The sequence below is a fragment of the Phyllobates terribilis genome, unplaced genomic scaffold (genome assembly GCF_046119375.1).
Source record: "Phyllobates terribilis strain yellow unplaced genomic scaffold, ASM4611937v1 Scaffold_4__5_contigs__length_816908805, whole genome shotgun sequence".
Lineage (NCBI taxonomy): Eukaryota > Metazoa > Chordata > Amphibia > Anura > Dendrobatidae > Phyllobates > Phyllobates terribilis.
The window spans coordinates 815,483,220-815,506,075 of NW_027362764.1; the positions used below are offsets into that span (position 1 = coordinate 815,483,220).

The 22,856-nt window shown below is 52.2% G+C and overlaps 1 protein-coding gene across 5 annotated transcripts in view; it reads left to right on the forward strand.

The window, feature by feature from the left end:
- The window catches only part of LOC141266152 (microtubule-actin cross-linking factor 1, isoforms 6/7-like), a 368,828-nt gene that overhangs the window by 80,589 nt on the left and 265,383 nt on the right, over positions 1 to 22,856 (forward strand). For all 5 annotated transcript variants that reach the window (XR_012320208.1, XR_012320209.1, XM_073680138.1 and 2 more), the window contains exon 22: positions 606 to 761. Coding sequence is in view for 3 of the 5 variants with exons in the window: in XM_073680138.1 (XP_073536239.1) it covers positions 606 to 761 (156 nt within the window). In the remaining 2 variants the exon portion in view is untranslated. The remainder of the gene's footprint in view (positions 1 to 605; positions 762 to 22,856) is intronic.

Sequence of the window (22,856 nt, forward strand, 5' to 3'; positions counted from 1 at the left end):
GGCGTGCTGCTCTCCCCCGAGTGACGGTGCTGACCCTGGCGTGCTGCTCTCCCCCGAGTGACGGTGCTGACCCTGGCGTACTGCTCTTCCCCGAGTGACAGTGCTGACCCTGGCGTGCTGCTCTTCCCGTGTGATGGTGCTGACCCTGGCGTACTGCTCTTCCCCGAGTGACAGTGCTGACCCTGGCGTGCTGCTCTTCCCGAGTGACAGTGCTGACCCTGGCGTGCTGCTCTTCCCGTGTGACGGTGCTGACCCTGGCGTGCTGCTCTTCCCGTGTGACGGTGCTGACTCTGGCGTGCTGCTCTTCCCGTGTGACGGTGCTGACTCTGGCGTGCTGCTCTTCCCGTGTGACGGTGCTGACCCTGGCGTGCTGCTCTTCCCGTGTGACGGTGCTGACCCTGGCGTGCTGCTCTTCCCGAGTGACGGTGCTGACCCTGGCGTGCTGCTCTTCCCCGAGTGACGGTGCTGACCCTGGCGTGCTGCTCTTCCCTGAGTGACGGTGCTGACCCTGGCGTGCTGCTCTTCCCTGAGTGACGGTGCTGACCCTGGCGTGCTGCTCTTCCCTGAGTGACGGTGCTGACCCTGGCGTTGTGTCTGTGCCTCAGGTTTGCTTGTCGGAAGGCCTGGCCGTGATCACAGAATTCCACCGCACCATGCAGGAAGTGTCACAGTGGATCGGACAGGCGGAGGGACGTCTTAACACCGCCGGACCCCCGAGCATCATAATGGAGACTGTCACCAACCAGATCCAGGAACACAAGGTACAACATACAGCTCAGGGGGCCCAAAGTAGATGGCAGGGGCCCCACAACCCAGCCAGGTGGTGATACACGTGATTAGGACATTAATCAGCAGAGACATGATATAGTGATTGCAGCTCTGGAGGATAAGACACAATGTAACAGCAGAATAGTGACTGCAGCTCTGGAGGTGACGGGAGGATAAGACAAGATGTAACAGCAGAATAGTAAGTGCAGCTCTGGAGGTGACTGGAGGATAAGACACAATGTAACAGCAGAATAGTGACTGCAGCTCTGGAGGTGACTGGTGGATAAGACATGATGTAACAGCAGAATAGTGACTGCAGCTCTGGGGATAAGGGGTGGATAAGACATGATGTAACAGCAGAATAGTGACTGCAGCTCTGGAGGTGACAGGAGGATAAGACACAATGTAACAGCAGAATAGTGACCGCAGCTCTGGAGGTGACTGGAGGATAAGACATGATGTAACAGCAGAATAGTGACTGCAGCTCTGGAGGTGACTGGAGGATAAGACACGATGTAACAGCAGAATAGTGACTGCAGCTCTGGAGGTGACTGGAGGATAAGACATGATGTAACAGCAGAATAGTGACTGCAGCTCTGGAGGTGACTGGAGGATAAGACACGATGTAACAGCAGAATAGTGACTGCAGCTCTGGAGGTGACTGGTGGATAAGACATGATGTAACAGCAGAATAGTGACTGCAGCTCTGGGGATAAGTGGTGGATAAGACATGATGTAACAGCCGAATAGTGACTGCAGCTCTGGAGGTGAAAGGAGGATAAGACACAATGTAACAGCAGAATATTGACTGCAGCTCTAGAGGTGACTGGAGGATAAGACACGATGTAACAGCAGAATTGTGACTGCAGCTCTGGAGGTGACTGGAGGATAAGACACAATGTAACAGCAGAATAGTGACTGCAGCTCTGGAGGTGACTGGAGGATAGATCTTGATGTAACAGCAGGATAGTGTGTGCTGCTCTGGAGGTGACTGGAGGATAGATCTTGATGTAACAGCAGGATAGTGTGTGCTGCTCTGGAGGTGACTGGAGGATAGATCTTGATGTAACAGCAGGATAGTGGGTGCAGCTCTGGAGGTGACTGGAGGATAGATCTTGATGTAACAGCTGGATAGTGGGTGCAGCTCTGGAGGTGACTGGAGGATAGATCTTGATGTGCAGCAGGATAGTGGGTGCAGCTCTGGAGGTGACAGGAGGATAGATCTTGATGTAACAGCAGGATAGTGTGTGCTGCTCTGGAGGTGACTGGAGGTTAGATCTTGATGTAACAGCTGGATAGTGGGTGCAGCTCTGGAGGTGACTGGAGGATAGATCTTGATGTGCAGCAGGATAGTGGGTGCAGCTCTGGAGGTGACAGGAGGATAGATCTTGATGTAACAGCAGGATAGTGTGTGCTGCTCTGGAGGTGACTGGAGGATAGATCTTGATGTAACAGCAGGATAGTGGGTGCAGCTCTGGAGGTGACTGGAGGATAGATCTTGATGTGCAGCAGGATAGTGGGTGCAGCTCTGGAGGTGACTGGAGGATACATCTTGATGTAACAGCAGGATAGTGGGTGCAGCTCTGGAGGTGACTGGAGGATAGATTTTGATGTAACAGCAGGATAGTGGGTGCAGCTCTGGAGGTGACTGGAGGATAGATCTTGATGTGCAGCAGAATAGTGGGTGCAGCTCTGGAGGTGACTGGAGGATAGATCTTGATGTGCAGCAGGATAGTGGGTGCAGCTCTGGAGGTGACTGGAGGATACATCTTGATGTGCAGCAGAATAGTGGGTGCAGCTCTGGAGGTGACTGGAGGATACATCTTGATGTGCAGCAGAATAGTGGGTGCAGCTCTGGAGGTGACTGGAGGATAGATCTTGATGTGCAGCAGAATAGTGAGTGCAGCTCTGGAGGTGACTGGAGGATAGATCTTGATGTGCAGCAGGATAGTGGGTGCAGCTCTGGAGGTGAGTGGAGGATAGATCTTGATGTGCAGCAGGATAGTTGGTGCAGCTCTGGAGGTGACGGCAGGATAGATCTTGATGTGCAGCAGGATAGTGAGGGCAGCTCTGGAGGTGACTGGAGGATAGATCTTGATGTGCAGCAGGATAGTTGGTGCAGCTCTGGAGGTGAGTGGAGGATAGATCTTGATGTGCAGCAGAATAGTGAGTGCAGCTCTGGAGGTGACTGGAGGATACATCTTGATGTGCAGCAGGATAGTGGGTGCAGCTCTGGAGGTGACTGGAGGATACATCTTGATGTGCAGCAGAATAGTGGGTGCAGCTCTGGAGGTGACTGGAGGATAGATCTTGATGTGCAGCAGAATAGTGAGTGCAGCTCTGGAGGTGACTGGAGGATAGATCTTGATGTGCAGCTCTGGAGGTGACTGGAGGATACATCTTGATGTGCAGCTCTGGAGGTGACTGGAGGATACATCTTGATGTGCAGCAGAATAGTGGGTGCAGCTCTGGAGGTGACTGGAGGATAGATCTTGATGTGCAGCAGAATAGTGGGTGCAGCTCCGGAGGTGACTGGAGGATAGATCTTGATGTGCAGCAGGATAGTGGGTGCAGCTCTGGAGGTGACTGGAGGATAGATCTTGATGTGCAGCAGAATAGTGGGTGCAGCTCTGGAGGTGACTGGAGGATAGATCTTGATGTAACAGCAGGATAGTGGGTGCAGCTCTGGAGGTGACTGGAGGATAGATCTTGATGTGCAGCAGGATAGTTGGTGCAGCTCTGGAGGTGACTGGAGGATAGATCTTGATGTGCAGCAGGATAGTGGGTGCAGCTCTGGAGGTGACTGGAGGATAGATCTTGATGTGCAGCAGAATAGTGAGTGCAGCTCTGGAGGTGACTGGAGGATAGATCTTAATGTGCAGCAGGATAGTGGGTGCAGCTCTGGAGGTGAGTGGAGGATAGATCTTGATGTGCAGCAGGATAGTAGGTGCAGCTCTGGAGGTGACTGGAGGATAGATCTTGATGTGCAGCAGGATAGTTGGTGCAGCTCTGGAGGTGAGTGGAGGATAGATCTTGATGTGCAGCAGGATAGTTGGTGCAGCTCTGGAGGTGAGTGGAGGATAGATCTTGATGTGCAGCAGGATAGTGGGTGCAGCTCTGGAGGTGACTGCAGGATAGATCTTGATGTGCAGCTGGATAGTGGGTGCAGCTCTGGAGGTGACTGTGGGATAGATCTTGATGTGCAGCAGGATAGTGGGTGCAGCTCTGGAGGTGACTGCAGGATAGATCTTGATGTGCATCAGAATAGTGGGTGCAGCTCTGGAGGTGACTGGAGGATAGATCTTGATGTGCAGCAGGATAGTGGGTGCAGCTCTGGAGGTGACTGGAGGATAGATCTTGATGTGCAGCAGGATAGTGGGTGCAGCTCTGGCGGTGAGTGGAGGATAGATCTTGATGTGCAGCAGGATAGTGGGTGCAGCTCTGGAGGTGACTGCAGGATAGATCTTGATGTGCAGCAGGATAGTTGGTGCAGCTCTGGAGGTGACTGGAGGATAGATCTTGATGTGCAGCAGGATAGTGGGTGCAGCTCTGGCGGTGAGTGGAGGATAGATCTTGATGTGCAGCAGGATAGTGGGTGCAGCTCTGGAGGTGACTGGAGGATAGATCTTGATGTGCAGCAGGATAGTGAGTGCAGCTCTGGAGGTGACTGGAGGATAGATCTTCATGTGCAGCAGGATAGTGAGTGCAGCTCTGGAGGTGACTGGAGGATAGATCTTGATGTGCATCAGGATAGTTGGTGCAGCTCTGGAGGTGACTGCAGGATAGATCTTGATGTGCAGCAGAATAGTGGGTGCAGCTCTGGAGGTGACTGCAGGATAGATCTTGATGTGCAGCAGAATAGTGGGTGCAGCTCTGGAGGTGACTGGAGGATAGATCTTGATGTGCAGCAGGATAGTAGGTGCAGCTCTGGAGGTGACTGCAGGATAGATCTTGATGTGCAGCAGGATAGTGGGTGCAGCTCTGGAGGTGACTGGAGGATAGATCTTGATGTGCAGCAGGATAGTGGGTGCAGCTCTGGAGGTGACTGCAGGATAGATCTTGATGTGCAGCAGAATAGTGGGTGCAGCTCTGGAGGTGACTGGAGGATAGATATTGATGTGCAGCAGAATAGTGGGGCAGCTCTGGAGGTGACTGGAGGATAGATCTTTATGTGCAGCAGGATAGTGGGTGCAGCTCTGGCGGTGAGTGGAGGATAGATCTTGATGTGCAGCAGAATAGTGGGTGCAGCTCTGGAGGTGACTGGAGGATAGATCTTGATGTGCAGCAGAATAGTGGGTGCAGCTCTGGAGGTGACTGGAGGATATATCATGATGTGCAGCAGGATAGTGAGTGCAGCTCTGGAGGTGACTGGAGGATAGATCTTGATGTGCAGCAGGATAGTTGGTGCAGCTCTGGAGGTGACTGGAGGATAAATCTTGATGTGCAGCAGGATAGTGGGTGCAGCTCTGGAGGTGACTGGAGGATAGATCTTGATGTGCAGCAGGATAGTGAGTGCAGCTCTGGAGGTGACTGGAGGATAGATCTTGATGTGTAGCAGAATAGTGGGTGCAGCTCTGGAGGTGACTGGAGGATAGATCTTGATGTGCAGCAGGATAGTGGGTGCAGCTCTGGAGGTGACTGGAGGATAGATCTTGATGTGCAGCAGGATAGTGAGTGCAGCTCTGGAGGTGACTGGAGGATAGATCTTGATGTGCAGCAGGATAGTGAGTGCAGCTCTGGAGGTGACTGGAGGATAGATCTTGATGTGCAGCAGGATAGTGGGTGCAGCTCTGGAGGTGACTGCAGGATAGATCTTGATGTGCAGCAGAATAGTGGGTGCAGCCCTGGAGGTGACTGGAGGATAGATCTTGATGTGCAGCAGGATAGTGGGTGCAGCTCTGGAGGTGACTGCAGGATAGATCTTGATGTGCAGCAGGATAGTGGGTGCAGCTCTGGAGGTGACTGGAGGATATATCTTGATGTAACAGCAGGATAGTGGGTGCAGCTCTGGAGGTGACTGGAGGATAGATCTTGATGTGCAGCAGGATAGTGGGTGCAGCTCTGGAGGTGACTGAAGGATAGATCTTGATGTGCAGCAGGATAGTGGGTGCAGCTCTGGAGGTGACTGGAGGATAGATCTTGATGTGCAGCAGGATAGTGGGTGCAGCTCTGGAGGTGACTGGAGGATTGATCTTGATGTGCAGCAGGATAGTGGGTGCAGCTCTGGAGGTGACTGGAGGATATATCATGATGTAACAGCAGGATAGTGGGTGCAGCTCTGGAGGTGACTGGAGGATAGATCTTGATGTGCAGCAGGATAGTTGGTGCAGCTCTGGAGGTGACTGAAGGATAGATCTTGATGTGCAGCAGGATAGTGGGTGCAGCTCTGGTGGTGAGTGGAGGATAGATCTTGATGTGCAGCAGGATAGTTGGTGCAGCTCTGGAGGTGACTGAAGGATAGATCTTGATGTGCAGCAGGATAGTGGGTGCAGCTCTGGAGGTGACTGCAGGATAGATCTTGATGTGCAGCAGGATAGTGGGTGCAGCTCTGGAGGTGACTGCAGGATAGATCTTGATGTGCAGCAGGATAGTAGGTGCAGCTCTGGAGGTGACTGGAGGATAGATCTTGATGTGCAGCAGGATAGTGGGTGCAGCTCTGGCGGTGAGTGGAGGATAGATCTTGATGTGCAGCAGGATAGTTGGTGCAGCTCTGGAGGTGACTGGAGGATAGATCTTGATGTGCAGCAGGATAGTGGGTGCAGCTCTGGAGGTGACTGCAGGATAGATCTTGATGTGCAGCAGGATAGTGGGTCCAGCTCTGGAGGTGACTGGAGGATAGATCTTGATGTGCAGCAGGATAGTGGGTGCAGCTCTGGAGGTGACTGGAGGATAAATCTTGATGTGCAGCAGGATAGTGGGTGCAGCTCTGGAGGTGACTGGAGGATAGATCTTGATGTGCAGCAGGATAGTGGGTGCAGCTCTGGAGGTGACTGGAGGATAGATCTTGATGTGCAGCAGGATAGTGGGTGCAGCTCTGGAGGTGACTGGAGGATAGATCTTGATGTGCAGCAGGATAGTGGGTGCAGCTCTGGAGGTGACTGGAGGATAGATCTTGATGTAACAGCAGAATAGTGGGTGCAGCTCTGGAGGTGACTAGGGGATAGATCTTGATGTAACAGCAGGATAAGTGGGTGCAGCTCTGGAGGTGACTGCAGGATAGATCTTGATGTGCAGCAGGATAGTGGGTGCAGCTCTGGAGGTGACTGGAGGATAGATCTTGATGTAACAGCTGGATAGTGGGTGCAGCTCTGGAGGTGACTGGAGGATAGATCTTGATGTGCAGCAGAATAGTGGGTGCAGCTCTGGAGGTGACTGGAGGATAGATCTTGATGTAACAGCTGGATAGTGGGTGCAGCTCTGGAGGTGACTGGAGGATAGATCTTGATGTGCAGCAGAGTAGTGGGTGCAGCTCTTGAGGTGACTGGAGGATAGATCTTGATGTAACAGCTGGATAGTGGGTGCAGCTCTGGAGGTGACTGGAGGATAGATCTTGATGTAACAGCAGTATAAGTGGGTGCAGCTCTGGAGGTGACTGCAGGATAGATCTTGATGTGCAGCAGGATAGTGGGTGCAGCTCTGGAGGTGACTGCAGGATAGATCTTGATGTGCAGCAGGATAGTTGGTGCAGCTCTGGAGGTGACTGGAGGATAGATCTTGATGTAACAGCAGGATAGTGGGTGCAGCTCTGGAGGTGACTGGAGGATAGATCTTGATGTAACAGCTGGATAGTGGGTTCAGCTCTGGAGGTGACTGCAGGATAGATCTTGATGTGCAGCAGGATAGTGGGTGCAGCTCTGGAGGTGACTGGAGGATAGATCTTGATGTAACAGCTGGATAGTGGGTGCAGCTCTGGAGGTGACTGGAGGATAGATCTTGATGTGCAGCAGAATAGTGGGTGCAGCTCTGGAGGTGACTGGAGGATAGATCTTGATGTAACAGCTGGATAGTGGGTGCAGCTCTGGAGGTGACTGGAGGATAGATCTTGATGTAACAGCTGGATAGTGGGTGCAGCTCTGGAGGTGACTGGAGGATAGATCTTGATGTAACAGCAGGCTAGTGGGTGCAGCTCTGGAGGTGACTGGAGGATAGATCTTGATGTAACAGCTGGATAGTGGGTGCAGCTCTGGAGGTGACTGGAGGATAGATCTTGATGTAACAGCTGGATAGTGGGTGCAGCTCTGGAGGTGACTGCAGGATAGATCTTGATGTGCAGCAGGATAGTGGGTGCAGCTCTGGAGGTGACTGGAGGATAGATCTTGATGTAACAGCAGGATAGTGGGTGCAGCTCTGGAGGTGACTGGAGGATAGATCTTGATGTAACAGCTGGATAGTGGGTGCAGCTCTGGAGGTGACTGGAGGATAGATATTGATGTGCAGCAGGATAGTGGGTGCAGCTCTGGAGGTGACTGCAGGATAGATCTTGATGTAACAGCTGGATAGTGGGTTCAGCTCTGGAGGTGACTGCAGGATAGATCTTGATGTGCAGCAGGATAGTGGGTGCAGCTCTGGAGGTGACTGGAGGATAGATCTTGATGTAACAGCTGGATAGTGGGTGCAGCTCTGGAGGTGACTGGAGGATAGATCTTGATGTGCAGCAGGATAGTGGGTGCAGCTCTGGAGGTGACTGCAGGATAGATCTTGATGTGCAGCAGGATAGTTGGTGCAGCTCTGGAGGTGACTGGAGGATAGATCTTGATGTAACCGCAGGATAGTGGGTGCAGCTCTGGAGGTGACTGGAGGATAGATCTTGATTTAACAGCTGGATAGTGGGTGCAGCTCTGGAGGTGACTGCAGGATAGATCTTGATGTGCAGCAGGATAGTGGGTGCAGCTCTGGAGGTGACTGGAGGATAAATCTTGATGTGCAGCAGGATAGTGGGTGCAGCTCTGGAGGTGACTGGAGGATAGATCTTGATGTGCAGCAGGATAGTGGGTGCAGCTCTGGAGGTGACTGGAGGATAGATCTTGATGTGCAGCTGGATAGTGGGTGCAGCTCTGGAGGTGACTGCAGGATAGATCTTGATGTGCAGCAGGATAGTGGGTGCAGCTCTGGAGGTGACTGGAGGATAGATCTTGATGTGCAGCAGGATAGTGGGTGCAGCTCTGGAGGTGACTGGAGGATAGATCTTGATGTGCAGCTGGATAGTGGGTGCAGCTCTGGAGGTGACTGGAGGATAGATCTTGATGTGCAGCTGGATAGTGGGTGCAGCTCTGGAGGTGACTGGAGGATAGATCTTGATGTGCAGCTGGATAGTGGGTGCAGCTCTGGAGGTGACTGGAGGATAGATCTTGATGTTCAGCTGGATAGTGGGTGCAGCTCTGGAGGTGACTGAAGGATAGATCTTGATGTTCAGCTGGATAGTGGGTGCAGCTCTGGAGGTGACTAGAGGATAGATCTTGATGTAACAGCAGGATAGTGGGTGCAGCTCTGGAGGTGACTGGAGGATAGATCTTGATGTAACAGCTGGATAGTGGGTGCAGCTCTGGAAGTGACTGGAGGATAGATCTTGATGTGCAGCTGGATAGTGGGTGCAGCTCTGGAGGTGACTGGAGGATAGATCTTGATGTGCTGCAGGATAGTGGGTGCAGCTCTGGAGGTGACTGGAGGATAGATCTTGATGTGTTGCAGGATAGTGGGTGCAGCTCTGGAGGTGACTGGAGTATAGATCTTGATGTAACAGCAGGATAGTGGGTGCAGCTCTGGAGGTGACTGCAGGATAGATCTTGATGTGCAGCAGGATAGTGGGTGCAGCTCTGGAGGTGACTGGAGGATAGATCTTTATGTGCAGAAGGATAGTGGGTGCAGCTCTGGAGGTGACTGCAGGATAGATCTTGATGTGCAGCTGGATAGTGGGTGCAGCTCTGGAGGTGACTGGAGGATAGATCTTGATGTAACAGCAGGATAGTGGGTGCAACTCTGGAGGTGACTGGAGGATAGATCTTGATGTAACAGCAGGATAGTGGGTGCAGCTCTGGAGGTGACTGGAGGATAGATCTTTATGTGCAGCAGGATAGTGGGTGCAGCTCTGGAGGTGACTGCAGGATAGATCTTGATGTGCAGCTGGATAGTGGGTGCAGCTCTGGAGGTGAGTGGAGGATAGATCTTGATGTGCAGCAGGATAATGGGTGCAGCTCTGGAGGTGACTGGAGGATAGATCTTGATGTGCAGCTGGATAGTGGGTGCAGCTCTGGAGGTGACTGGAGGATAGATCTTGATGTAACAGCTGGATAGTGGGTGCAGCTCTGGAGGTGACTGGAGGATAGATCTTGATGTGCAGCTGGATAGTGGGTGCAGCTCTGGAGGTGACTGGAGGATAGATCTTGATGTAACAGCAGGATAGTGGGTGCAGCTCTGGAGGTGACTGGAGGATAGATCTTGATGTGCAGCTGGATAGTGGGTGCAGCTCTGGAGGTGACTGAAGGATAGATCTTGATGTGCAGCTGGATAGTGGGTGCAGCTCTGGAGGTGACTGGAGGATAGATCTTGATGTAACAGCAGGATAGTGGGTGCAGCTCTGGAGGTGACTGGAGGATAGATCTTGATGTAACAGCTGGATAGTGGGTGCAGCTCTGGAGGTGACTGGAGGATAGATCTTGATGTAACAGCTGGATAGTGGGTGCAGCTCTGGAGGTGACTGGAGGATAGATCTTGATGTGCAGCTGGATAGTGGGTGCAGCTCTGGAGGTGACTGGAGGATAGATCTTGATGTGCAGCTGGATAGTGGGTGCAGCTCTGGAGGTGACTGAAGGATAGATCTTGATGTGCAGCTGGATAGTGGGTGCAGCTCTGGAGGTGACTGGAGGATAGATCTTGATGTAACAGCAGGATAGTGGGTGCAGCTCTGGAGGTGACTGGAGGATAGATCTTGATGTAACAGCTGGATAGTGGGTGCAGCTCTGGAGGTGACTGGAGGATAGATCTTGATGTAACAGCTGGATAGTGGGTGCAGCTCTGGAGGTGACTGCAGGATAGATCTTGATGTGCAGCTGGATAGTGGGTGCAGCTCTGGAGGTGACTGGAGGATAGATCTTGATGTGCAGCTGGATAGTGGGTGCAGCTCTGGAGGTGACAGCAGGATAGATCTTGATGTGCAGCTGGATAGTTGGTGCAGCTCTGGAGGTGACTGGAGGATAGATCTTGATGTGCAGCAGAATAGTGGGTGCAGCTCTGGAGGTGACTGGAGGATAGATCGTGATGTAACAGTTGGATAGTGGGTGCAGCTCTGGAGGTGACTGGAGGATAGATCTTGATGTAACAGCTGGATAGTGGGTGCAGCTCTGGAGGTGACTGGAGGATAGATCTTGATGTGCAGCTGGATAGTGGGTGCTGCTCTGGAGGTGACTGGAGGATAGATCTTGATGTGCAGCAGAATAGTGGGTGCAGCTCTGGAGGTGACTGGAGGATAGATCTTGATGTGCAGCTGGATAGTGGGTGCAGCTCTGGAAGTGACTGCAGGATAGATCTTGATGTGCAGCTGGATAGTGGGTGCAGCTCTGGAGGTGACTGCAGGATAGATCTTGATGTGCAGCAGGATAATGGGTGCAGCTCTGGAGGTGACTGGAGGATAGATCTTGATGTAACAGCTGGATAGTGGGTTCAGCTCTGGAGGTGACTGGAGGATAGATCTTGATGTAACAGCTGGATAGTGGGTGCAGCTCTGGAGGTGACTGGAGGATAGATCTTGATGTCACAGCAGGATAGTGGGTGCAGCTCTGGAGGTGACTGCAGGATAGATCTTGATGTAACAGCTGGATAGTGGGTGCAGCTCTGGAGGTGACTGGAGGATAGATCTTGATGTGCAGCTGGATAGTGGGTGCAGCTCTGGAGGTGACTGGAGGATAGATCTTGATGTAACAGCAGTATAGTGGGTGCAGCTCTGGAGGTGACTGGAGGATAGATCTTGATGTAACAGCAGGATAGTGGGTGCAGCTCTGGAGGTGACTGGAGGATAGATCTTTATGTGCAGCAGGATAGTGGGTGCAGCTCTGGAGGTGACTGGAGGATACATCTTGATGTGCAGCAGGATAGTGGGTGCAGCTCTGGAGGTGACTGGAGGATAGATCTTGATGTGCAGCAGGATAGTGGGTGCAGCTCTGGAGGTGACTGGAGGATAGATCTTGATGTGCAGCAGGATAGTGGGTGCAGCTCTGGAGGTGACTGGAGGATAGATCTTGATGTAACAGCTGGATAGTGGGTGCAGCTCTGGAGGTGACTGGAGGATAGATCTTGATGTGCAGCAGGATAGTGGGTGCAGCTCTGGAGGTGACTGGAGGAGAGGTCTTGATGTGCAGCAGGATAGTTGGTGCAGCTCTGGAGGTGACTGGGGGATAGATCTTGATGTGCAGCAGGATAGTGGGTGCAGCTCTGGAGGTGACTGGAGGATAGATCTTGATGTAACAGCTGGATAGTGGGTGCAGCTCTGGAGGTGACTGGAGGATAGATCTTGATGTCACAGCAGGATAGTGGGTGCAGCTCTGGAGGTGACTGCAGGATAGATCTTGATGTAACAGCTGGATAGTGGGTGCAGCTCTGGAGGTGACTGGAGGATAGATCTTGATGTGCAGCTGGATAGTGGGTGCAGCTCTGGAGGTGACTGGAGGATAGATCTTGATGTAACAGCAGTATAGTGGGTGCAGCTCTGGAGGTGACTGGAGGATAGATCTTGATGTAACAGCAGGATAGTGGGTGCAGCTCTGGAGGTGACTGGAGGATAGATCTTTATGTGCAGCAGGATAGTGGGTGCAGCTCTGGAGGTGACTGGAGGATACATCTTGATGTGCAGCAGGATAGTGGGTGCAGCTCTGGAGGTGACTGGAGGATAGATCTTGATGTGCAGCAGGATAGTGGGTGCAGCTCTGGAGGTGACTGGAGGATAGATCTTGATGTGCAGCAGGATAGTGGGTGCAGCTCTGGAGGTGACTGGAGGATAGATCTTGATGTAACAGCTGGATAGTGGGTGCAGCTCTGGAGGTGACTGGAGGATAGATCTTGATGTGCAGCAGGATAGTGGGTGCAGCTCTGGAGGTGACTGGAGGAGAGGTCTTGATGTGCAGCAGGATAGTAGGTGCTGCTCTGGAGGTGACTGGAGGATAGATCTTGATGTGCAGCAGGATAGTGGGTGCAGCTCTGGAGGTGACTGGAGGATAGATCTTTATGTGCAGCAGGATAGTGGGTGCAGCTCTGGAGGTGACTGGAGGATAGATCTTGATGTGCAGCAGGATAGTGGGTGCAGCTCTGGAGGTGACTGGAGGATAGATCTTGATGTGCAGCAGGATAGTAGGTGCAGCTCTGGAGGTGACTGGAGGATAGATCTTGATGTGCAGCAGGATAGTTGGTGCAGCTCTGGAGGTGAGTGGAGGATAGATCTTGATGTGCAGCAGAATAGTGAGTGCAGCTCTGGAGGTGACTGGAGGATACATCTTGATGTGCAGCAGGATAGTTGGTGCAGCTCTGGAGGTGACTGGAGGATACATCTTGATGTGCAGCAGAATAGTGGGTGCAGCTCTGTAGGTGACTGGAGGATAGATCTTGATGTGCAGCAGAATAGTGAGTGCAGCTCTGGAGGTGACTGGAGGATAGATCTTGATGTGCAGCAGGATAGTGGGTGCAGCTCTGGAGGTGAGTGGAGGATAGATCTTGATGTGCAGCAGGATAGTGGGTGCAGCTCTGGAGGTGACTGGAGGATACATCTTGATGTGCAGCTCTGGAGGTGACTGGAGGATACATCTTGATGTGCAGCAGAATAGTGGGTGCAGCTCTGGAGGTGACTGGAGGATAGATCTTGATGTGCAGCAGGATAGTGGGTGCAGCTCTGGAGGTGACTGGAGGATAGATCTTGATGTGCAACAGAATAGTGGGTGCAGCTCTGGAGGTGACTGGAGGATAGATCTTGATGTAACAGCAGGATAGTGGGTGCAGCTCTGGAGGTGACTGGAGGATAGATCTTGATTTGCTGCAGGATAGTGGGTGCAGCTCTGGAGGTGACTGGAGGATAGATCTTGATGTGCAGCAGGATAGTGGGTGCAGCTCTGGAGGTGACTGGAGGATAGATCTTGATGTGCAGCAGGATAGTGGGTGCAGCTCTGGAGGTGACTGGAGGATAGATCTTGATGTAACAGCAGGATAGTGGGTGCAGCTCTGGAGGTGACTGCAGGATAGATCTTGATGTGCAGCAGGATAGTTGGTGCAGCTCTGGAGGTGACTGGAGGATAGATCTTGATGTGCAGCAGGATAGTGGGTGCAGCTCTGGAGGTGACTGGAGGATAGATCTTGATGTAACAGCAGGATAGTGGGTGCAGCTCTGGAGGTGACTGGAGGATAGATCTTGATGTGCAGCAGGATAGTTGGTGCAGCTCTGGAGGTGACTGGAGGATAGATCTTGATGTGCAGCAGGATAGTTGGTGCAGCTCTGGAGGTGACTGGAGGATAGATCTTGATATGCAGCAGAATCGTGAGTGCAGCTCTGGAGGTGACTGGAGGATAGATCTTAATGTGCAGCAGGATAGTGGGTGCAGCTCTGGAGGTGAGTGGAGGATAGATCTTGATGTGCAGCAGGATAGTAGGTGCAGCTCTGGAGGTGACTGGAGGATAGATCTTGATGTGCAGCAGGATAGTTGGTGCAGCGCTGGAGGTGACTGGAGGATAGATCTTGATGTGCAGCAGGATAGTTGGTGCAGCTCTGGAGGTGAGTGGAGGATAGATCTTGATGTGCAGCAGGATAGTTGGTGCAGCTCTGGAGGTGACTGGAGAATAGATCTTGATGTGCAGCAGGATAGTGGGTGCAGCTCTGGAGGTGACTGCAGGATAGATCTTGATGTGCAGCAGAATAGTGGGTGCAGCTCTGGAGGTGACTGGAGGATAGATCTTGATGTAACAGCAGGATAGTGGGTGCAGCTCTGGAGGTGACTGGAGGATAGATCTTGATTTGCTGCAGGATAGTGGGTGCAGCTCTGGAGGTGACTGGAGGATAGATCTTGATGTGCAGCAGGATAGTGGGTGCAGCTCTGGAGGTGACTGGAGAATAGATCTTGATGTGCAGCAGGATAGTGGGTGCAGCTCTGGAGGTGACTGCAGGATAGATCTTGATGTGCAGCAGAATAGTGGGTGCAGCTCTGGAGGTGACTGGAGGATAGATCTTGATGTGCAGCAGGATAGTGAGTGCAGCTCTGGAGGTGACTGGAGGATAGATCTTGATGTGCAGCAGGATAGTGAGTGCAGCTCTGGAGGTGACTGCAGGATAGATCTTGATGTGCAGCAGAATAGTCGGTGCAGCTCTGGAGGTGACTGCAGGATAGATCTTGATGTGCAGCAGAATAGTGGGTGCAGCTCTGGAGGTGACTGGAGGGTAGATCTTGATGTGCAGCAGGATAGTGGGTGCAGCTCTGGAGGTGACTGCAGGATAGATCTTGATGTGAAGCAGGATAGTAGGTGCAGCTCTGGAGGTGACAGGAGGATAGATCTTGATGTGCAGCTGTGGAGGTGAGTGGAGGATAGATCTTGATGTGCAGCAGGATAGTTGGTACAGCTCTGGAGGTGACTGCAGGATAGATCTTGATGTGCAGCAGGATAGTGGGTGCAGCTCTGGAGGTGACTGCAGGATAGATCTTGATGTGCAGCAGGATAGTGGGTGCAGCTCTGGAGGTGACTGCAGGATAGATCTTGATGTGCAGCAGCATAGTGGGTGCAGCTCTGGAGGTGACTGCAGGATAGATCTTGATGTGCAGCAGGATAGTTGGTGCAGCTCTGGAGGTGACTGCAGGATAGATCTTGATGTGCAGCAGAATAGTGGGTGCAGGTCTGGAGGTGACTGCAGGATAGATCTTGATGTGCAGCAGAATAGTGGGTGCAGCTCTGGGGGTGAGTGGAAGATAGATCTTGATGTGCAGCAGGATAGTTGGTGCAGCTCTGGAGGTGACTGCAGAATAGATCTTGATGTGCAGCAGGATAGTAGGTGCAGCTCTGGAGGTGAGTGGAGGATAGATCGTGATGTAACAGCAGAATAGTGGGTGCAGCTCTGGAGGTGACTGGAGGATAGATCTTGATGTAACAGCAGGATAGTGGGTGCAGCTCTGGAGGTGACTGAAGGATAGATCTTGATGTGTAGCAGGATAGTGGGTGCAGCTCTGGAGGTGACTGGAGGATAGATCTTGATGTGCAGCAGGATAGTGGGTGCAGCTCTGGAGGTGACTGCAGGATAGATCTTGATGTGCAGCAGAATAGTGGGTGCAGCTCTGGAGGTGACTGGAGGATAGATCTTGATGTGCAGCAGGATAGTGAGTGCAGCTCTGGAGGTGACTGGAGGATAGATCTTGATGTGCAGCAGGATAGTGAGTGCAGCTCTGGAGGTGACTGTAGGATAGATCTTGATGTGCAGCAGAATAGTCGGTGCAGCTCTGGAGGTGACTGCAGGATAGATCTTGATGTGCAGCAGAATAGTGGGTGCAGCTCTGGAGGTGACTGCAGGATAGATCTTGATGTGCTGCAGGATAGTGGGTGCAGCTCTGGAGGTGACTGGAGGGTAGATCTTGATGTGCAGCAGGATAGTGGGTGCAGCTCTGGAGGTGACTGCAGGATAGATCTTGATGTGCAGCAGGATAGTGGGTGCAGCTCTGGAGGTGACTGCAGGATAGATCTTGATGTGCAGCAGAATAGTGGGTGCAGCTCTGGAGGTGACTGGAGGATAGATCTTGATGTGAAGCAGGATAGTAGGTGCAGCTCTGGAGGTGACAGGAGGATAGATCTTGATGTGCAGCTGTGGAGGTGAGTGGAGGATAGATCTTGATGTGCAGCAGGATAGTTGGTACAGCTCTGGAGGTGACTGCAGGATAGATCTTGATGTGCAGCAGGATAGTGGGTGCAGCTCTGGAGGTGACTGGAGGATAGATCTTGATGTGCAGCAGGATAGTAGGTGCAGCTCTGGAGGTGACTGCAGTATAGATCTTGATGTGCAGCAGAATAGTGGGTGCAGGTCTGGAGGTGACTGCAGGATAGATCTTGATGTGCAGCAGGATAGTGGGTGCAGCTCTGGCGGTGAGTGGAGGATAGATCTTGATGTGCAGCAGGATAGTTGGTGCAGCTCTGGAGGTGACTGCAGGATAGATCTTGATGTGCAGCAGAATAGTGGGTGCAGCTCTGGAGGTGACTGCAGAATAGATCTTGATGTGCAGCAGGATAGTAGGTGCAGCTCTGGAGGTGAGTGGAGGATAGATCGTGATGTAACAGCAGAATAGTGGGTGCAGCTCTGGAGGTGACTGGAGGATAGATCTTGATGTAACAGCAGGATAGTGGGTGCAGCTCTGGAGGTGACTGAAGGATAGATCTTGATGTGCAGCAGGATAGTGGGTGCAGCTCTGGAGGTGACTGCAGGATAGATCTTGATGTGCAGCTGGATAGTGGGTGCAGCTCTGGAGGTGACTGGAGGATAGATCTTGATGTGCAGCAGGATAGTGGGTGCAGCTCTGGAGGTGACTGGAGGATAGATCTTGATGTAACAGCACGATAGTGTGTGCAGCTCTGGAGGTGACTGAAGGATAGATCTTGATGTGCAGCAGGATAGTGGGTGCAGCTCTGGAGGTGATTGGAGGATAGATATTGATGTAACAGCAGGATAGTGGGTGCAGCTCTGGAGGTGACTGGAGGATATATAATGATGTAACAGCAGGATAGTGGGTGCAGCTCTGGAGGTGACTGTAGGATAGATCTTGATGTGCAGCAGGACAGTGGGTGCAGCTCTGGAGGTGACTGGAGGATAGATATTGATGTAACAGCAGAATAGTGGGTGCAGCTCTGGAGGTGACTGGAGGATATATCATGATGTAACAGCAGGATAGTGGGTGCAGCTCTGGAGGTGACTGGAGGATAAGACACGATGTAACAGCAGGATAGTGAGTGCAGCTCTGGAGGTGACTGGAGGTTAGATATTGATGTAACAGCAGGATAGTGGGTGCAGCTCTGGAGGTGACTGGAGGATATATCTTGATGTAACAGCAGGATAGTGGGTGCAGCTCTGGAGGTGACTGGAGGATAGATCTTGATGTGCAGCAGGATAGTGGGTGCAGCTCTGGAGGTGACTGAAGGATAGATCTTGATGTGCAGCAGGATAGTGGGTGCAGCTCTGGAGGTGACTGGAGGATAGATCTTGATGTGCAGCAGGATAGTGGGTGCAGCTCTGGAGGTGACTGGAGGATTTATCTTGATGTGCAGCAGGATAGTGGGTGCAGCTCTGGAGGTTACTGGAGGATATATCATGATGTAACAGCAGGATAGTGGGTGCAGCTCTGGAGGTGACTGGAGGATAGATCTTGATGTGCAGCAGGATAGTTGGTGCAGCTCTGGAGGTGACTGGAGGATAGATCTTGATGTGCAGCAGGATAGTTGGTGCAGCTCTGGAGGTGACTGAAGGATAGATCTTGATGTGCAGCAGGATAGTGGGTGCAGCTCTGGAGGTGACTGCAGGATAGATCTTGATGTGCAGCAGGATAGTAGGTGCAGCTCTGGAGGTGACTGGAGGATAGATCTTGATGTGCAGCAGGATAGTGGGTGCAGCTCTGGTGGTGAGTGGAGGATAGATCTTGATGTGCAGCAGGATAGTTGGTGCAGCTCTGGAGGTGACTGGAGGATAGATCTTGATGTGCAGCAGGATAGTGGGTGCAGCTCTGGAGGTGACTGCAGGATAGATCTTGATGTGCAGCAGGATAGTGGGTCCAGCTCTGGAGGTGACTGGAGGATAGATCTTGATGTGCAGCAGGATAGTGGGTGCAGCTCTGGAGGTGACTGGAGGATAAATCTTGATGTGCAGCAGGATAGTGGGTGCAGCTCTGGAGGTGACTGGAGGATAGATCTTGATGTGCAGCAGGATAGTGGGTGCAGCTCTGGAGGTGACTGGAGGATAGATCTTGATGTAACAGCAGAATAGTGGGTGCAGCTCTGGAGGTGACTAGGGGATAGATCTTGATGTAACAGCAGGATAAGTGGGTGCAGCTCTTGAGGTGACTGCAGGATAGATCTTGATGTGCAGCAGGATAGTGGGTGCAGCTCTGGAGGTGACTGGAGGATAGATCTTGATGTAACAGCTGGATAGTGGGTGCAGCTCTGGAGGTGACTGGAGGATAGATCTTGATGTGCAGCAGAATAGTGGGTGCAGCTCTGGAGGTGACTGGAGGATAGATCTTGATGTAACAGCTGGATAGTGGGTGCAGCTCTGGAGGTGACTGGAGGATAGATCTTGATGTGCAGCAGAGTAGTGGGTGCAGCTCTTGAGGTGACTGGAGGATAGATCTTGATGTAACAGCTGGATAGTGGGTGCAGCTCTGGAGGTGACTGGAGGATAGATCTTGATGTAACAGCAGTATAAGTGGGTGCAGCTCTGGAGGTGACTGCAGGATAGATCTTGATGTGCAGCAGGATAGTGGGTGCAGCTCTGGAGGTGACTGCAGGATAGATCTTGATGTGCAGCAGGATAGTTGGTGCAGCTCTGGAGGTGACTGGAGGATAGATCTTGTTGTAACAGCAGGATAGTGGGTGCAGCTCTGGAGTTGACTGGAGGATAGATCTTGATGTAACAGCTGGATAGTGGGTTCAGCTCTGGAGGTGACTGCAGGATAGATCTTGATGTGCAGCAGGATAGTGGGTGCAGCTCTGGAGGACTGGAGGATAGATCTTGATGTAACAGCTGGATAGTGGGTGCAGCTCTGGAGGTGACTGGAGGATAGATCTTGATGTGCAGCAGAATAGTGGGTGCAGCTCTGGAGGTGACTGGAGGATAGATCTTGATGTAACAGCTGGATAGTGGGTGCAGCTCTGGAGGTGACTGGAGGATAGATCTTAATGTGCAGCAGGATAGTTGGTGCAGCTCTGGAGGTGACTGGAGGATAGATCTTGATGTGCAGCAGGATAGTTGGTGCAGCTCTGGAGGTGACTGAAGGATAGATCTTGATGTGCAGCAGGATAGTGGGTGCAGCTCTGGAGGTGACTGCAGGATAGATCTTGATGTGCAGCAGGATAGTGGGTGCAGCTCTGGAGGTGACTGCAGGATAGATCTTGATGTGCAGCAGGATAGTAGGTGCAGCTCTGGAGGTGACTGGAGGATAGATCTTGATGTGCAGCAGGATAGTGGGTGCAGCTCTGGCGGTGAGTGGAGGATAGATCTTGATGTGCAGCAGGATAGTTGGTGCAGCTCTGGAGGTGACTGGAGGATAGATCTTGATGTGCAGCAGGATAGTGGGTGCAGCTCTGGAGGTGACTGCAGGATAGATCTTGATGTGCAGCAGGATAGTGGGTCCAGCTCTGGAGGTGACTGGAGGATAGATCTTGATGTGCAGCAGGATAGTGGGTGCAGCTCTGGAGGTGACTGGAGGATAAATCTTGATGTGCAGCAGGATAGTGGGTGCAGCTCTGGAGGTGACTGGAGGATAGATCTTGATGTGCAGCAGGATAGTGGGTGCAGCTCTAGAGGTGACTGGAGGATAGATCTTGATGTAACAGCAGAATAGTGGGTGCAGCTCTGGAGGTGACTAGGGGATAGATCTTGATGTAACAGCAGGATAAGTGGGTGCAGCTCTGGAGGTGACTGCAGGATAGATCTTGATGTGCAGCAGGATAGTGGGTGCAGCTCTGGAGGTGACTGGAGGATAGATCTTGATGTAACAGCTGGATAGTGGGTGCAGCTCTGGAGGTGACTGGAGGATAGATCTTGATGTGCAGCAGAATAGTGGGTGCAGCTCTGGAGGTGACTGGAGTATAGATCTTGATGTAACAGCTGGATAGTGGGTGCAGCTCTGGAGGTGACTGGAGGATAGATCTTGATGTGCAGCAGAGTAGTGGGTGCAGCTCTTGAGGTGACTGGAGGATAGATCTTGATGTAACAGCTGGATAGTGGGTGCAGCTCTGGAGGTGACTGGAGGATAGATCTTGATGTAACAGCAGTATAAGTGGGTGCAGCTCTGGAGGTGACTGCAGGATAGATCTTGATGTGCAGCAGGATAGTGGGTGCAGCTCTGGAGGTGACTGCAGGATAGATCTTGATGTGCAGCAGGATAGTTGGTGCAGCTCTGGAGGTGACTGGAGGATAGATCTTGATGTAACAGCAGGATAGTGGGTGCAGCTCTGGAGTTGACTGGAGGATAGATCTTGATGTGCAGCAGGATAGTGGGTGCAGCTCTGGAGGTGACTGGAGGATAGATCTTGATGTGCAGCTGGATAGTGGGTGCAGCTCTGGAGGTGACTGCAGGATAGATCTTGATGTGCAGCAGGATAGTGGGTGCAGCTCTGGAGGTGACTGGAGGATAGATCTTGATGTGCTGCAGGATAGTGGGTGCAGCTCTGGAGGTGACTGGAGGATACATCTTGATGTGCAGCAGGATAGTGGGTGCAGCTCTGGAGGTTACTGCAGGATAGATCTTGATGTAACAGCTGGATAGTGGGTGCAGCTCTGGAGGTGACTGGAGGATAGATCTTGATGTGCAGCAGGATAGTGGGTGCAGCTCTGGAGGTGACTGTAGGATAGATCTTGATGTGCAGCTGGATAGTGGGTGCAGCTCTGGAGGTGACTGGAGGATAGATCTTGATGTGCAGCTGGATAGTGGGTGCAGCTCTGGAGGTGACTGGAGGATAGATCTTGATGTGCAGCTGGATAGTGGGTGCAGCTCTGGAGGTGACTGAAGGATAGATCTTGATGTTCAGCTGGATAGTGGGTGCAGCTCTGGAGGTGACTGGAGGATAGATCTTGATGTAACAGCAGGATAGTGGGTGCAGCTCTGGAGGTGACTGGAGGATAGATCTTGATGTAACAGCTGGATAGTGGGTGCAGCTCTGGAAGTGACTGGAGGATAGATCTTGATGTGCAGCTGGATAGTGGGTGCAGCTCTGGAGGTGACTGGAGGATAGATCTTGATGTGCTGCAGGATAGTGGGTGCAGCTCTGGAGGTGACTGGAGGATAGATCTTGATGTGTTGCAGGATAGTGGGTGCAGCTCTGGAGGTGACTGGAGGATAGATCTTGATGTAACAGCAGGATAGTGGGTGCAGCTCTGGAGGTGACTGGAGGATAGATCTTGATGTAACAGCTGGATAGTGGGTGCAGCTCTGGAGGTGACTGGAGGATAGATCTTGATGTAACAGCTGGATAGTGGGTGCAGCTCTGGAGGTGACTGGAGGATAGATCTTGATGTGCAGCAGAATAGTGGGTGCAGCTCTGGAGGTGACTGGAGGATAGATCTTTATGTGCAGAAGGATAGTGGGTGCAGCTCTGGAGGTGACTGCAGGATAGATCTTGATGTGCAGCTGGATAGTGGGTGCAGCTCTGGAGGTGACTGGAGGATAGATCTTGATGTAACAGCAGGATAGTGGGTGCAGCTCTGGAGGTGACTGGAGGATAGATCTTGATGTAACAGCAGGATAGTGGGTGCAGCTCTGGAGGTGACTGGAGGATAGATCTTTATGTGCAGCAGGATAGTGGGTGCAGCTCTGGAGGTGACTGCAGGATAGATCTTGATGTGCAGCTGGATAGTGGGTGCAGCTCTGGAGGTGAGTGGAGGATAGATCTTGATGTGCATCAGGATAGTGGGTGCAGCTCTGGAGGTGACTGGAGGATAGATCTTGATGTGCAGCTGGATAGTGGGTGCAGCTCTGGAGGTGACTGGAGGATAGATCTTGATGTAACAGCTGGATAGTGGGTGCAGCTCTGGAGGTGACTGGAGGATAGATCTTGATGTGCAGCTGGATAGTGGGTGCAGCTCTGGAGGTGACTGAAGGATAGATCTTGATGTGCAGCTGGATAGTGGGTGCAGCTCTGGAGGTGACTGGAGGATAGATCTTGATGTAACAGCAGGATAGTGGGTGCAGCTCTGGAGGTGACTGGAGGATAGATCTTGATGTAACAGCTGGATAGTGGGTGCAGCTCTGGAGGTGACTGGAGGATAGATCTTGATGTTACAGCTGGATAGTGGGTGCAGCTCTGGAGGTGACTGCAGGATAGATCTTGATGTGCAGCTGGATAGTGGGTGCAGCTCTGGAGGTGACTGGAGGATAGAT